At 47.3% G+C, this 17,510-nt stretch overlaps 1 protein-coding gene across 1 annotated transcript in view; it reads left to right on the top strand.

The window, feature by feature from the left end:
• The window catches only part of DIPK2B (divergent protein kinase domain 2B), a 58,772-nt gene extending 42,492 nt beyond the window's left edge, over positions 1-16,280 (top strand). Inside the window, exons 3-5 of the mRNA XM_002762810.6 lie at positions 5,671-5,844; positions 10,465-10,753; positions 12,798-16,280. Coding sequence (XP_002762856.1) covers positions 5,671-5,844; positions 10,465-10,753; positions 12,798-13,138 — 804 coding nt within the window. The 3' untranslated portion in view covers positions 13,139-16,280. The remainder of the gene's footprint in view (positions 1-5,670; positions 5,845-10,464; positions 10,754-12,797) is intronic.
• The last annotated feature ends 1,230 nt before the right edge of the window (positions 16,281-17,510 follow it).

Here is a 17,510-nt window from a genome sequence, read left to right as displayed (position 1 = left end):
AGATTATCTAGATAATCTCCTTTACTAAAAGTAAACTGATTGTAGGTGTTAATCACATCTACAAAATGCCTTCACGGCAACACCTGGGTTAGCATTTGATTGAATAACTGGGGAATACAGCCTAGCCAAGTTGACACATAAAATTAACCATCACAGCAACATGCCTGCTAAATTTTATCGACCATCTTACAGACCGTTAGGGACTGTGGTAGAGAACTGTGATGGCCACTCTCAGTTTCACCCTGAACCAAAGTCCCCTATCAAGTAACCACACAGTCAAGCAAAACTCCAGTCAATGGAAACATTGACTGGTTGGCTGGCTTCCCAAGGAATAGCACCAGACAGAAAATGCAAAAATGAGGAAAGCAGGCACCGGAGGCAGAGGGGCAACAGAGGTCCAGGGTTTGGTTCTCTTTTTATCTTTTACTGGGAGGTGGTCAGTTAGTCCTGTTGCCCATGTATGCAGATGGGAGAAGCGATTTCGAAACTTCAGAGAAATTGGTAATCCCCAAAAAGGGTGTATCTGGTTTGAAATGAATCATTATTTTATTCGAAATGGCTGGTGTCCCAATTCTGTTTTGCCATTGGCCGATATAATTGTGGGTTTGCACATGGCCGGCACATGCCAAACAGAAGTAGACAAAGCTCTCACTCTGTAAGTGGGAGCTTGGTTAGGAGCTGCCTCCACCAGAAAGGGAGAGGGTAGTACAGATGGTCTCGTAAGCCTGTTCCTGCTATGGTTCTAGAGGTGGCTCGGAACCTTCTCAGTAAATATATCAGTTATTTATTGTTGTGTATTAAAGCATTTCAAAACATAGTGGCTTAAAACAATAATCATTTATTTTGCTCATGACTATGCAACTTGAGCAGGGCTTGGTGGGAAAGGCTCACGAAGCTCTATGTGGCATCAGCTAGGTGGTTCTATAGGGCATAGAGGTTCCACTTCCAAGATGGTTCAATCACATGGCTGGCAAGCTGGGGCTGGCTATCAGTCAGGAGCCCAGCTGGGGTGAAGTGGGGATCTTGGTTTTTCTCTCCACGTAGGGCTCTCCATGTGGCCTGGGCTTCCTTACAGCATGGCTGCGTAAAAAAGCAAGCATCCAGAGAGAACCAAGTAGAAGCTGTATCACCTTTTAAGATCGAGGCTCAAAGTTTTGCGTCGTCACTCCTACCCCATCCTATCCACCAAAAGTGAGTCACCAAAGCCAGTCCATATTCCAGGGGAGGGAAATGAGACTCTATCCCTTGATTGGAGGAGTGGCAAAGAGTTTGCAAACATGTTTTAAAGTCACCTCAGCAAACAATATTCTGTTGTCCACCCTCACATTGAGTACTGTCTCTGACACCTCCTTTCTTCTCACCAGCTGCCCCCAACCATTCAGCTTATCACCAAGACTTGTATATTCTGTACCAACAAATATCTTCAAATCTTTGCATTCTCTCATCTCACGCCTCAACCATTGCATCTTCCTAACTGACCTTCCTGCTTCCACTCTTTCCTCCTGTGACATTTTAGATTACCTTCAGTTGCATGTGACAACAAATCCAAGTGACAGTGGCTTAAACAAAATCAAAATACACTTTTATTCTTTGCAACAGGGTCTCACTCTGTTGCCCAGGCTGCAGTACAGTGGCACGATCACAGCTCACTGCAACCTCCACCTTCTGTTCTCAAGTGATTCTCCTGCCTCAGCCTCCTAAGTAGCTGGGCCTACAGGCATGCATCACCATGTCTGGCTAGTTTTGTATTTTTTGTAGAGGCGGACTTTTGCCATGTCACCCAGGCTGGTCTCAAACTCCTGGACTCAAGGGATCTGCCTACCTCGATCTCCTAAAGTGCTAGTATTACATGTAAGAGCAACCATGCCTGGCCAAAATATACTTTTTAAAAAACGTAAAAGAAACTGATACATAGTTGTCCAAGGCCAATACAGTGGCTCCATGATTGTCAGGGATCCAGGCTACTTTATTCTGCTGCCACACAGCTCTTAGTGTGCCGTGATCCAAAATGGCTGCCTGAGCACCACCCATCACTTCCACATTCTAGCCAGGAAGAAAAGAGTGAAGAGGCTGGGCTCACTGGCTCACGCCTATAATCCCAGTACTTTGGGAGGCTGAGGTGGGCAGATCATGAGGTCAGGAGTCTGAGACCTGCTTGACCAACACGGTGAAACCCTGTCTCCACTAAAAATACAAAAATTAACCAGGTGTGGTGTCGTGTGCCTATAATCTCAGCTACTCAGGAGGCCGAGGCAAGAGAATTGCTTGAACCTGGGAGGCGAAGTTTGCAGTGAGCCAAGATTGCACCACTGCACTACAGCCTGGGCAACAAAGTGAGACTTTGTCTCGAAAGGAAGGAGGGAGGGAGGGAGGGAAGGAAGGAAGGAAGGGAGGGAGGGAGGGAGGGCAGAAAGAAAAGAAAAAAGAAAATAGTGAAGAAAGATACATCCTCTAGAAAGAAAGAAAGAGAAAGAAAGAAAGAAAAGAGTGAAGAAAGATACATCCTCTCCCTTTAAGGACTCTTCCCAGAAATTTTTACTTATAACTCATTGACTGGTACCTAGTCACGTTATCACCCCTAGCTGCAAAGGAAGCTGGGAAGGAAATCTTTATTTGGGGTAGCCACATGCTTACCTAAAATGTAGGGGCCAGTGACTAGCAATCTTGGCCATACTCCTCTGAATCTATTGTCCACATAACAACCCAGAATCACTTTCCTAAAACATATAGCTGAGCATAAAATGTGTATCTGCTTAACGCCTTCAGTGGTCCCCTATCCCTTCTAGATAAAATCAGAATTCCTTAAAATGACTTCACCTTTCTTCCATTCTGAGGTTCCTCTCCATTCACTCTCACTAGTGATACTGTAGCTTCAAAAAGCCCTAACCAAGCTGTAGTTTCTAGCACATTCTCTCTTCTCTCAAGATGTTCGCATGTATTGTTCCCTCTTCCACCCTATTTACAAGTTAAGGCTTCAGCTTAGACTTCACTATCTTTCAAGAAGTCTTTTAGGGTCTGTGTTAGTCTATTCTCACACTGCTGTAAAGAACTACCTGAGGCTGGGCACCATGGTACACGCCTGTAATCCCAGCACTTTGGGAGGCCGAGATCAGTGGTTCACCTGAGGTCAGGAGTTCAAAACCAGCCTGGCCAACATGAAACCCAGTGAAACCCAGTCTCTACTAAAAATACAAAATTAGCTGGGTGTGGTGGTGGATGTCTGTAATCCCAGCTACTTGAGGGGCTGAGGCAAGAGAAACGCTTGAACCTGGAAGCTTGAGGTTGCAGTGAACTGAGATCACACCATTACACTCCAGCCTGGGCAACAAGAGTGAAACTCTGTCTCAAAAAAAAAACAACAACAACAACGACATAAAACTACCTGAGACTGAGACTGGATAATTTATAAAGAAAAGAGGTTTAATTGGCTTACAGTTCTTCAAGCTGTACAGGAAGCATGGCTGGAGAGACCTCAGGAAACTTACAATCATGGCAGAAGGCAAAGAGGAAGGATGAAAACTCACTCCTTATCACGAGAACAGCAAGGGGGAATCCACCCCCATGTGCCAATCACCTCTCACCAGGCCCCTCCTCCAACACTGGGGATTACAATTCCACATGAGATTGGGGCGGGGACACAGATCCAAACTATATCAGGGTCCCACAAAAGTGTTTTGCTTTCTTTTAAAATCAGAAGAAAAAAGCAAACTTTCAAGTCCAAGAACATGTTTGAATGTATAATTTTAATATATTTGTCTTTATACCAGTGCAGCTGTAAAATATAATTGTTAATATTTTTCACAGAGGAAGGAGCCTGAGAAAGCAAGGGTACCAAGGGCCTGTGAAAGTTGTAATGCGGCCCTTGTCCTGTTGGCTCCAATAGCTCATTTCAGTGTTAGCTCTTCCTGCACCACATCTTAATTACTGGGCACCTGACGGTCTCTCCCAGCTGAGAGGCACCCTGGAGGGCGGGGCCTGTTTTGTTCCCTTTGTTTCCACAAATACAATCTGAATACAGCCTGGTGCTAACTGCAGGGTTATATGATGTGATGCTCTCAGCCCCAGTAAAGATGAGGGTGCAGGTCCTGCCTGGCTCCCTTATCTTTATCTACCTTTATCTACCTTTATCTATCCTTACCTACCTCTCACCCTTACTGTCTTGGTTCCAATGCTAGGTATATGTGGCTTGGAGCAACTGACTTCATCTCTCTAAATCTCAGTATTGCCATCCGAAAAATGGAGAAATAGTAAGTTCTTGTGAGGTAGATAAAAGAATACACCCCCTGCGAAGGGCTTAGAGCAGTTCCTGTTGCGTAGTAAGCACTCAATAATTATTATGTATTATTGTTGTTGTTGCTATGGTCAATTAGTGTCCTATCTCTCCCAGAAATCCGTTCATTTAAGAACTGGCCCCTGGAGAAGAGAAGAAATTACTCCTCCCCACTCCCCAATGATCACCTCTAACGGTGGAATTTCAGGCTGTGTAGGAGAAGATGACTGAGGCAAAGAGGCAATCCCACAGTCTCAGATCATTTTCCATGGCCTCCACTTGGGTGGTTTATGGGGATGGGGCAGGGCAGGGCCTATTACTGGGAAAAGGCACAAATATTAGGGTCTAACCCATTGGGTTCAAATCCTGAATCCAACTTTTCCAACCGTAACCTACACTCTGCATTCCAATTCCTTCCTGGAAAATGAGGTTCGTAATAGCACCTACCTCTTGGAGGGTCTGGGAGGGTTGTGAGGCACCAAATGTGAATTACCGTCTGTGAATTTACTTGATCCTCATGACCTGTTAGCACCCTCCTCAGTTTCAGCTGGAACAGGAGGTATGGAGAGCCCAGGTAACTTGTCCGAGGTCACACAGTTGATAGCTGTGGAAGCGGGTAAAATGCTGGCAGACTGGCCCCAGGGCCTTGTTCTTAGCTGTTTCATCAGGAGTTTCGTCCTCGTCTTTGTTCAGCATGGGGAGAAAGGTGTAGGGTGCAGCTAGAAAGTCATGAAAAAAAAAAAGCCTAGGTTTGTATCTCCAAGTTTTATCCCAAGAACACAGTGGTGCATATAAAGACGCTCATGTGTCGCCTCATAGTTGTGATATCGAAGTCAAATGGCAGAAGGAATCAAACGAGCCCGTGGCAGGCAATGAATTCAGCCTGGGATCAGCCTTCTTTCCAAGGGCAGGGTCGGGGTGCAACGGTGGATAGAAACACAGGAAATGCAAAACTCAGATGGCCAGCCGAGGAGTGGGGGAAGGGAAGGAGGTATCCACCTTCCCTCCCCAGCCCTCCCCTCGCCTGCCCGGTGCCCTCCTGCCATGCTCCCCAAGAGAGCTCATTCCCTTCTCCATTCCCTGGGTCTCTGTGGCCCTGCCCCCAGTGTAGCCTGCGATGGGTGACGGGGCCTCCCACCCCGCCCCCCCAAAAGTGCTCTGGCCCCTCTCCCCAGCCACAGGGGTCTGCCCCCTCCTCCGCCTGGGCAGAGCCACCCAACACCTCCCACCCCCCAACCCCCACTCGTGCAGGTCTTTCTCCCATGCTCTCCCTGGCCTCCACAACCTCAAACTCTCCCACACCTCTAACAGCAGGATCTGCCCATTCCCCCCACACCAGCCCCTCACAAGAGCTGGGCACCCACCCTGTCTTCTCTCGCCTTTCTCCCACCTGCTCCTAGGGCCTGGCCAGCCCCCTCCTGCGCTGCCCTTCGCAGCGGCTCCTGGATCGCGTGGTCAGGCGCTACGCAGAGGTGGTCGACGCTGGCAGCATCTTCATGGACCACTTCACCGACCGGGACAAGCTGCGCCTGCTCTACACGCTGGCTGTCAACTCTCACCCCATACTCCTACAGGTACACAACGACCCAGCAAGCCCTCTAGGTTGGAGGTCAACCTTGGACTCCCAGAAGCCGCCCTGGATTGAGCCCTCTCCGTCTTTTTATTGCATGTCTTGGGGCCACTCGACCGTGTTAGGACCTTTCTGGCATTTATTGTTTTCTGCAGTGTGAAAGTGCTGTGGCTGCTGTAGAGGAAACAGGGGTGGGAGCCCAGAGCTGGGAGGGGGATGGGGATAGGAGGGAAGAGTAGCCACCCTCACTGCCTGAGCAGCCCTGAAGGGCTGTGTAAAGGAGGCCAACTTTGACCTGTGCCTCAAAGATCAGTCAGAAGTGGAGAAATAGCCAAAGAATGACCCACCCAGAGATGTACCTTGCAGTTATGCTTGGAAAGGAGAGAGAGAAAAAAAGGAAGTAACTCCTAAATGTCCATACACAGGGAAATGGTCAAATAAATGAAGATGCATTAAGGGCCTGGAGATAAACTGGTCAACAAGACAAGTAGGGTGTCTCCTGCCTTCATGCAGCTTCCAGTCCAGTGGTAGAGACAGACACTGAACATGAAAACAAACACCCATAAAATGTGTGGAGCCCAATCAGTCTGACTGACCCCTGACCTCAAGGGTAAGGACACAGGGGTCACATAATGGACACAAAGGGAGCTAGAAAGTGGGAGAGAGGAGCTGGAAAACGGGGAGGGGTAGAGAGAGAAAGAGGGAAGAAGAGGAAGGAGAGGAGAAGGAGGAGGAAGAGGACTAAGAAAAGGAAGACGAAGGAAGGAGGGAGGGGAGGAGAGGGAAAGGTAGGAGGAGAAGAGAAGGAAGAAGAGGGGAAAAAGATACAGGTAGAGGAGGAGGAAGCCACAGCAAAGACAGTTATTAAACACTGGCCAAAGGGATGATGATTGAACACATAGTAACAGCTGTCATTTACTGAGCACCTGCTATGTGCCAGGCATTGGGCTGAAAGTTTGACATTATCTCATTTATTTATTTATTTATTTTGAGGCAGAGTCTTGCTCCATCACCAGGTGCCAGGCTGGAGTGCAGTGGCATGATCTCAGCTCACTGCAACCTCCACCTCCCAGGTTCAAGCAATTCTCCTGCCTCAGCCTCCCGAGTAGCTGGGACTACAGGCATGCGCCAACATACCCAGCTAATTTTTGTATTTGTAGTAGAGACGGGGTTTCACCATGTTGGCCAGGATGGTCTCAATCTCTTGACCTCGTGATCTGCCCACCTCGGCCTCCCACAGTGCTGGGATCACACGGACATTATCTCATTTAATGCTCACACCCTCCCCCCAAGAATATTATTCTTGTCCCCTTTCCAGAGGAGGTTCAGTGGAGTTCTAAGATGTGAAGTGACTTAGACCAAGCCACTTTTGGGCAGCGTCAGTAATAGAACCCAAACACAGAGCCGTCCCACTAAAACCTGCCTGGCGACATTGGCCTTTGAAATACTGGTGGAGGAAAAGGAATTGCAGGTTGTCCCGCACTCTCACAGGTCTTTTCTCCAGGCCTGGCTCCTGAGAGGCATGGGCTAAGAGCATGGGGCTGGGACCCTCCACTCAGTTCTGGGCTCTGCCCAGGAAGGGCATGGCATGGAACCCGGAATGGCTGTGTGGCTGCACCTGTAGACAACCACAGTAGGCCCAGGACTTCCCTCCATGGTACTTAGTAAGAAAGGCCCCCTCTGGGCCAAGCGTGGTGGCTCATGCCTGTAATCCCAGCACTTTGGAAGGCCAAAACGGATGCGTCACCTGAGGTCAAGAGTTTGAGACCAGCCTGGCCAGCATGGTGAAACCCAGTCTCTACTAAAAAATAAAAAAATTTTATTCTAATGCAAGACAAAAATAAAAATAAAAAAATTTTTAATTAAAAAAAAAAGGCCAGGTGCGATGGCTCACACCTATAATCTCAGCACTTTGGGAGGCTGAGGCGGGTGGATCACAAGGTCAGGAATTTGAGACCAGCCTGGCCAACATGGTGAAACCCCATTTCTACTAGAGATACAAAATATTAGCCGGGCTCAGTGGCGCACACTTGTAATCCCAGCTCAAGAGGCACGGCAGGAGAATCGCTTGAACCCAGGAGCCGGAGGTTGCAGTGAGCTGAGATCGCGCCATTGCACTCCAGCCTGGGCAACAGAGCAACACTCCATCTCAAAAAAAAAAAATAGCCAGGCGCAGAGGGAGCTACTCAGGAGGCTGAGGCAGGAGAATGCTTGAACTGGGAGGTGGAGGTTGTGGTGAGCCAAGATCACACCACTGCACTCCAGCCTGGGCAACAGAGTGAGACTCTGTCTTAAAAAAATAAAGAGAAAAAAAAAAGAGGTCCCTGTGAGCAGGGGAAACAAACGGGCATGGGTTCTTCACAATGCAGTCTGTGGATAAAATGGTCAGAGGACTGCAGAAAACCATCGAGATGGGATGACTTTGTTTTTCAAAGAAGGAAAACAGGAAGAAAATGCTGAGTTGCTGTTATTTTCCCCATAGTTTAAAGAAACACCATTCTAGATGTAGCTGCTTCAAAGAAATAGTCAATAAAAGGTTAGCCGGGGTAGCGCTCCACTTTTCGTCTCACAAATCCACAGGTTTGGAACTCTCACAAGGAGGCAGAGGAGACAGGTCAGGGCTTCGTGCTTCTCTAGGCCACTGTTAGGCTGTCTGGAAGGCTCCACTTAGTTGGGGAACATCTGTTCCATGTATGTAGCTACCCCAGCCAGACACGTTCACCCAGGGCTGGCAGGAGAGAGGCTTAAGGCTAGTACAGTAGTTCCCAAAACTTCAGCCACCCACAGAACATCTTCATTTTTGCCCTATCCCCGAACAAGCTACCTGTACTGTTATATTTGTGTGTGTGTGTGTGTGTGTGTGTGCATGTGTGTGTGCGTGTGTGTATACAAATATACATTTTATATATAATATTTATGTGTATATATACATATATAGTATAACATATATTAATATTAATATATGTTAATATACTATATAAACATATAATATGTATAATTTTATGTTTGTATATAAATTACATAATTACATATATTTACATTATAGTATATGTATATATACATATAAATATAATGTGTGTGTGTGTATATATATATATATATATATACACTTTTTAAAAAATTTTTATTGCATTTTACGTTTTGGGGTATATGTGAAGAACATGCAACATTGTTGCATAGGTACACACATGACTGTGTGATGTGCTGCCTCCCTCCCCATCACCTATATCTGGCATTTCCCCCCATACTATCTCTCCCCAACTCCCCACCCCCCACTGTCCCTCACCTAGTTCCCCCAACAGACCCCAGTGTGTAGTGCTCCCCTCCCTGTGTCCATGTGTTCTCATTGTTCAACACCCGCCTATGAGTGAGAACCTGCGGTGTTTGATTTTCTGTTCTTGTGTCAGTTTGTGGAGAATGATGGTCTCCAGGTTCATCCATGTCCCTGCAGAGTCTTGCTCTGTCACCCAGGCTGGAGTGCAGTGGTACAATCTTGGCTCACTGCAGCCTCTGCATCCTGGGTTCAAGCAATTCTCCTATCTCAGGCTCCAGAGTAGCTGGGATTACAGGCATGTGCCACCACTCTTGGCTGATTTTTAAATTTCTAGTAAAGACAGGGTTCCGCCGTGTTGGCCGAGCTGACTTCAAACTCTTGTCCTCAAGCGATCCGCATGCCTCGGCCTCCCAAAGTGCTGGGATTACAGGAATGAGCCATGGCACCTGGCCGCTGGTATTTGTAAAAATGTTTTTCTTTAGTAGCCAGGCATGGCGGCACTTGAGGAGCTGCTCATGGAGACTGAGCTGCTCAGGAGACTGAGGTGAGAGAATTGCCTGAGCCTAGGAGTTTGAGGCTGCCGTGAACTGTGATTGTACCACTGCACTCCAGCTTGGGGAGCAGAGCAAAACCTTGTCTCTGAGAAAAAAAAAAAAAAGCAAAGTTTTTCTTTAAATCAGACTTAAGCTGATCTTCCATTATTTTTCCCATAGCCTCTTCCTAAGCAGTGATATCTGTGAAATCTCAAATAGTCCTGTTTTTTTCAACTATACAACTTACACATATTTCCCTGAATCCCGGATACCATCTAAAATTGTGGCAAGTCGATTAACGTTCTCATACCCTGCTTGGAGGAACTCTGTTGAAATGCAGTCTACTACAAAGAAATGAGAGCAGCCTCCTTTTCTGAATCTTCCCATCAGTAATAGAATTAAAAAATGGGGAACAGGAGGGACAGAGACATTGCATGTTCCAAGAGGTATAAAAAAGGTTGAGAGACACTTCGTTGATGTGTTTTGAGATGCTGATCTTTCTGTACTTACCATGAGGGACAGAGATAGACAGACAGATAGATGATAGATAGATGAGAGATTATAGATATATATATATAATAGAAATAGAGATATAGTAGAAATAGATAGATAGATGATAGATATATAATAGAAATAGAGATATAATAGAAATAGATGATAGATGATAGAGATATAATAGAAATATATAGAGATATAATAGAAATAGATAGATGATAGATATAGAAATAGAGATATAATAGAAATAGATAGGTAGATAGATAGACAGATAACTGTCACCAGATTTTTCTCTCTAATCCTCCTCCTTCTGGCTTGGCAGATCTTCCCTGGGGCCGAGGGATGGCCGCTGCCCAAGTACCTGGGCTCCTGTGGCAGATTTGTCGTCAGCACCAGCACCAGACCACTGCAGGAATTCTACAATGCACCCCCAGATCAGGCGGCTGACCTTGCCTATCAGCTCCTGGGTGTCCTGGAGTCTCTGAGGAGCAACGATTTGAACTATTTCTTCTACTTCACCCATATAGATGCAGGCATGTTCGGTGTCTTTAACAACGGGCATCTGTTCATTCGAGATGCCAGTGCAGTGGGCGTCATCGACAAGCAGGAAGGTACTCAGCATGGGCCTGGCCGAGCAGCTGTCAGAGGGGAAGTCAGGGTGACTGGAGCTAGGGAGGGGTGGCTAGGGGTCACGCTGTTGGGCCTTTCCCATCTCTGTGTGTCACAGTGAGACCCACTCAAGTTTGGAGAATGTTAGATTTCATGTAAAATATCCCACACTCCTATTTGAATTTCTGCCTTGGCCCTCCTCATGCTCTCTCTCTCCCTCTCTCTCTCTCCCTCTCTCTCTCTCTCTCTCTCTCTCTCTCGCTCTCGCTCTCGCTCTCGCTCTCTCTCTCTCTCTCTCTCTCTCTCGCTCTCGCTCTCTCTCTCTCTCTCTCTCTCACACACACACACACACACACACACACACACCCTTCGGGTCCATCTCCCGCTCAGAGTCTTTCTCATCAGATGCCTTTTCCTTTTATCTGAAACTTAAGTATCAGGCCGATTCACTGGTACGTTTTGCAATCTATTTTGGCACAACTGCTCTTTATAAAGTTTTCAAAGTGAAAAAGCATGGAACCAAACGAGGTGGGTGACTGAATTGTGTTTCTCACTATGTGTAGAGGTTCATTCAGGGTTCTAGAACCCTTCAAACACCCTAATCTCTAATGCTGACCAAATTTTCTGAGCCCAATAAGAGGACAAAGGGTTTTATTTTCTAATTTCTGATTTTGTTTGTATGCAAAAGCCTATAAAAATAGACAAATTAAACCATACTTATTTATTTCCTGATTTGCCTTTAAGAAGAATCAAGTTAGAAGAAATGAGGCTGATTATTTCTTATAAGAATATAATATAAGAATATTCTGGGCCGGGCGCAGTGGCTCAAGCCTGTAATCCCAGCACTTTGGGAGGCCGAGGCGGGTGGATCACGAGGTCAAGAGATCGAGACCATCCTGGTCGACATAGTGAAACCCCGTCTCTATTAAAAATACGAAAAATTAGCTGGGCATGGTGGCGCGTGCCTGTAATCCCAGCTACTCAGGAGGCTGAGGCAGGAGAATTGCCTGAACCCAGGAGGCAGAGGTTGCGGTCCGAGATTGCGCCATTGCACTCCAGCCTGGGTAACAAGAGCAAAACTCTGTCTCAAAAAAAAAAAGAGAATATTTTGGATATATAAATCATGAAACATCAGACACACTACAACTCATTGAATACATATTTGGGATTACTTGTTTTTTCTCCTAACTTTGCATATTATTTTGTTTTTGTTTTATTTTATTATTGTTTTTTTTAGACAGAGTCTCACTCTGTTGCCCAGGCTGCAGAGCAGTGGTGCAATCTCGGCTCACTGCCACCTCCACCTCCTGGGTTCAAACAATTCTCCTGCCTCGGCCTCCCAGTTAGCTGGGATTACAGGTATGTGCCACCACACCTGGCTAATTTTTGTATTTTTAGTAGAGACCGAGTTTCACCATGTTGGCCAGGCTGGTCTCAAACTCCTGACCTCAGGTGATCCACCAGCCTCAGCCTCCTGAAGTGCTGGAATTACAGGCATGAGCCACCGTGCCTGGCCCTAACTTTGCATTTTAAAGGCGCAAATGAAACCAGTCTCAGTAATGTTCTAAGTTTCCTAATTTAGTAATAACGAGAGTCTAACAATATGGATGTGATCCGTACAATTATCAGCCTAACTTCTGGTGAGGTAAGTGGGTTTTCCATGCCCAGGCCTCACCTTATTGTAGCAGAAGATTCCTTCCATGTGGTTCTCAAAAGGAACCACTGTGTCTCTGAGTCCTAAATCTCCTGGTGACAGGGAAATGCTAGGAGACTATGCTATGTCACCCAGCAATTCTTTTTTTTTTTTCTTTTGAGATGGAGTCTTGTCTCGCTCTGCCGCCCAGGCTGGAGTGCAGTGGCGCGATCTCGGCTCACTGCAACCTCCACCTCCCAGGTTCAAGCAATTCTCCTGCATCAGCCTCCCAAGTAGCTGGGATTACCGGTTTGACCACCGCGCCCGGCCTCACCCAGTAATTCTAATTAGTGGTGCCCTTCCTCAATGAGCACAGGTGGCAGGGTGTGTAATATTTCCCATTTGTCTTCTAGGCAGCCAAGAAGCCACCGGGGCCGGAGAGAATAAAGACATTTTTAGCTGCCTGGTTTCCGGCTGCCAGGCCCAGCTGCCCTCCTGCGACAGCATCTCTGAGAAGCAGAACCTGGTGCTGGTGTGTCAGAAGTTGCTGCCTCGACTTCTCCAGGGGAGGTTCCCCTCCCCTGTGCAAGATGACATAGACTGGGCTCTTGCTCAGTGTGGGGATGCCACCCGCCCAGACCCGGAAGCCCTTGGGGCCGCCAGCCAGCTGAAAGACATCTTGAGGCCCCTGAGAACCTGTGACTCCAGATTTGCCTACCGTTACCCAGACTGCAAATATAACGATAAGTTCTGAAAGGCTGGTGTCTAGCCTCGGGGATGACATGCTGGGCTCTCCATTCCTCCAGTTGGGTTGCTGCAAGGTTGAAAGAAGCCGCTCTTTTTAAAATCTGAGGACAAAGGCACATGCATTTCTCAGGGACTGAGAGGGAAGTTGTGAGATACTATGTGTCTGTCTCTGCTGGCTGGTACGTCCTGGCAAAGCCCGGGGGTGGGGGGTTCATCAGAAGACCTGGGTATGGACGCTCACTCAGTGTCTTTGAGCATCAGTTTCCTTTCTTCTCCACCAGACTCTCAGGAGGGTGAAAGAAGATGGAGATGGAGCCACCATTGAGCGTATGTCCCAAGCATGGGGCTTGGGACGCGTGCTCACCACCTCCATCCCAGTGGTTTCGAAATGTTCTGGAAAAGCACAGAGGCAGGGAGCATGGGGAAGAGCCTCGAAGGCCAGGAGGCTGGAGCGGAGGGAAGGCGGGGGAAGACAGGCTTCCCACTGCTACCACTTTAGACTCGGACAAGAGGGGCCCCCTTCCTGCTCCCTATGGCCCTGCCACACTCCCAACACCATTGCAGGATGAGGAGACTGCAGGCCAAGGGGACATGCCTGCCACTGCCTAGAGCCTGGTACCTGGGGCTTCATCCACCTGCGCATGGAGCTTCTCTGGGTGTGGGAAGAACCAGGGGTAAGAAGAGAAAGGAGAGCCAGCGGGGGGCCAGTGTGTTAGCCCAAGTCCTCCAAGAGAGGTATCAAGACAGAGTGAATGGGACAGAGCTGTATTAGGGGAAATGCTTGTGTGAAAGGAAAAGAGGGAGCCGGAGAAGATTGGGAGGACCATGAAGTCTAGCTGCAAGCTGAGCCCCAGCAAAAGAGAGAAGGTCCGGCAGAAGCTTGCTAAGCTCAAAATCGAAGAAAGATCCAGCAAGGCGCTCAAGGGGTGTCCTCAAGGCAAAGGCCATCAGAGGGTCCCCACGTCTCCCACAAATAGACCCCTTTAGCATCCCTGCTGCACACAGTGGTTGGTGGATACAGCCTGTGGGAAGCGTGGCCTCCGCCCCACCACAAAGATAGATTTCAGAGCAGAGCAGTGGGGGCCCCCGGTCCACCCCGCTCCCTAGAGCAGAAGATCTTGAGTGAAAGAACATTCTTCCTGTAGCCACAGCTGAGGCCCTGAACCATCTCCCTCCACAACACATGCTTCAAGTTGGGACTCTGGGAATTTTCATTCAAATTTGGCCTTACAGGTCACTCACCAGAAATACATTTTTTTCAGGGTCAACCAACAGAACATACTTTTATTCAACAGTTCGTTAGTTTGCTTTTTAAATATTTAGCCACATGGTATGTCGACATGGCTTCCATGTATACTCTTGCCCTGGACCCTGAAACATAAGCGGGGGCTCTTCTGCACCTTTGCCCAGCCTCCCTGCCACCCTTTAACCCCAGGAACATTTCAGTCTACCTCCTCTTTTCTACCTCTGAATCCCCACCTTTTAAGTCAGAACAGGCCAGGCACGGTGGCTCACACCTGTAACCCCAGCACTTTGGGAGGCCTACGTGGGCGGATCACTTGATGTCAGGAGTTCGAGACCAGCCTGGCCAACGTGGTGAAACCCCATCTCTACTAAAAATACAAAAATTAGCCATGTACGGTGGCATGCACCTGCAATCCCAGCTACTTGGGAGGCTGAGGCAGGAGAATCGCTTGAACCCGGGAGGCAAAGGTAGCAGTGAGCCAAGATCATGCCACTGCAATCCAGCCTGGGCAACAGAGCGAGACTCAGTCTCAAAATAAATAAATAAATAGATAAAAATAAAGTCAGAACACCTGACTTAACAGGCCTCACTATCCAGATGAGGAAACTGAGGCCCAGAAAGGAAGAGTCATCTGCAGGGATATTTCCAGAACCCCTGCTATTAGGAGGCTTCTGTTACTGTCACCTTCAGCCTCTGACTCTCACCTGTGTTACCCAATTCTGGTCCCTTCACTCCTACTCAAAAATGGACCCCAGAAAAGCCTTACTTTGTGGTGTACCTGGTTGCCTTTTTGGTTTTCTTTTGACTGCTACAGGCACTGCCCCAGGGCGACCATGATTGGGAAGATGACTGGTCAAGCTTGTGGACTGGCCAGCAAGCTTGGGCTGCTTGAGACGCTTTGAAATGGCTGCCTTCTGGCTTGACCACCCTTCCCACCTGCATAGCCACCGTCCCTTTCCTGCTGGCCTGACTGCAGCTGGCCGCCTGACCACAGACCGGGAGAGAGGCCACAGCCTCCAGACCCTCCAGAGTTCCCGGAGGAAGAAGGCTTACCAGAGAGACTCTCCAATGCATGAGCCAGGTCCCAGCGCTTCTCCCTATGTCTGGGTGTGTTTCCACCGCAAAATGCCACCACACAATGAGTGACTTTGGCCCTGTATGGGCCAGCGTGTGGTCTGAGGTAACCCTCGACTACCTCCACCACACGTCTGTCCACCTGCATGGGTTTGGGGGGAGCACTGGCCCTGCCCCCTTCTCTCCTCCAGACCAGTTGCCCGAGACGCTGAGCAATGTTCCTCCTAAACCATCATGAAGCCGCTGGTGATGCTGGGCCCAGGCAGGAAATGCAGACTTGGCACCCACCTCTATCAGCAGAAAGAGGCCTTGTGCCCCACTTGTCCGAGTCCCAGGATGGAGCCAATAAGAAAACCAGCGAGCTCTCTTCTGGGGAGCTGTTGGGAGATTTGTTTTTAGTATAAATTACAGTAATATTCTGCGTATGTGTACAGCTGCATTTACATCCACAGTGTAAGCTGTGATAAGTTTGGATGTTTGTCCCCTCCAAATCTCATGTTGAACTGTGATCCCCAACATTGGAGGTGGGACCTGGGGGGAGGTGACTGGGTGATGGGAGCAGTTGCCTCCTGAATGGCTTCGTGCCCTCCCCCAGGTGATGAGTGAGTGCTCTCCGAGTTCACTCAAGATCTGGTTGTTTAAAGTGTGGCACCCCCTCCCCCACCTCTCCTCTCTCACTCCTGCTCGCACCATGTGATATGCCTGCTCCCCCTTTGCCTTCCGCCATGGTTAGAAGCTTCCTGAGGCCCTTACCAGAAGCAGATGCCACCCCCACACGTCCTGTTCTGCCTGCAGAACCATAAGCCAAAATAAAGCTCTTTTCTATCAATTACCCAGCCTCTGGTATCTCTTTAGAGTAATACCAAAATGACCTACTACAAGCTGCGTGCTAAGGAAAGCAGGGCACATGTTAGGCAGGGCCTCCAGATACTTAGGAGTGGCTTTTCTTAGCTTCAGGAGGTCACAGAGTCCCTTTTCTCATACACCTTCACCACAGAGCGGATGTTCTTGTCAACATGCCTGAAGATCACAGGCCTCACTCAGCTGCCTTCCTACTACTGCTACTACTTCCTACTACTACTTTCCTACTATTACTAATTCCTTACTACTATTTTCCTACTACTACTATTTCCTCTTACTACTACTACTTTCCTATTAATACTACCACTTCCTACTACTACTTCCTATTGCTACTACTATTTCTTCCTACTACTACTACTTTCCTACTACTATTTCCTTAGTACTACCTTCCTACTACTACTGCTACTTTCCTACTACTACTACTACTACTTCCTACTATTATTTTCCTACTACTACTTTCTATTACTGCTACTTTCCTACTACTACTACTACTACTTCCTACTATTATTTTCCTACTACTACTTTCTATTACTGCTACTTTCCTACTACTACTACTACTACTTCCTACTATTATTTTCCTACTACTACTTTCTATTACTGCTACTTTCCTACTACTACTACTACTACTTCCTACTATTATTTTCCTACTACTACTTTCTATTACTGCTACTTTCCTACTACTACTACTACTACTTCCTACTATTATTTTCCTACTACTACTTTCTATTACTACTACTTTCCTACTACTACTACTACTTTCCTGCTACTACTATTACTTCATATTACTACTACTACTTTCCTACTAATACCACTACTTCCTATTACTACTACTTCCTATTACTATTACTTTCCTACTACTACGATGTTCCTACTACTATCTCTTATTACTACTTATTACTTAATATTATCTTATTACTACTACTTCCTATTACTACTACTACTTTCTACTACTACTACTTCCTATTACTACCATCACTACTTCCTACTGCTATTTTCCTACTACGACTACTTCTACTACTTTCCTCCTACTACTACTACTTCCTATTACTACTATATATTACTACTACTACTTCCTATTACAACTACTTTCTACTACTGCTACTTCCTATTACTACCATTACTGCTTCCTATTATTTTCCTACTACTACTTCTACTACTTTCCTCCTACTGCTCCTACTTCCTATTGCTACTACTATAT

The sequence above is a fragment of the Callithrix jacchus genome, chromosome X, assembly GCF_049354715.1.
Source record: "Callithrix jacchus isolate 240 chromosome X, calJac240_pri, whole genome shotgun sequence".
In the NCBI taxonomy this organism is placed as follows: Eukaryota; Metazoa; Chordata; class Mammalia; order Primates; family Cebidae; genus Callithrix; species Callithrix jacchus.
Note: the sequence above shows the minus strand (reverse complement) of the source record. Positions and strands in the feature narration are given on the sequence as shown.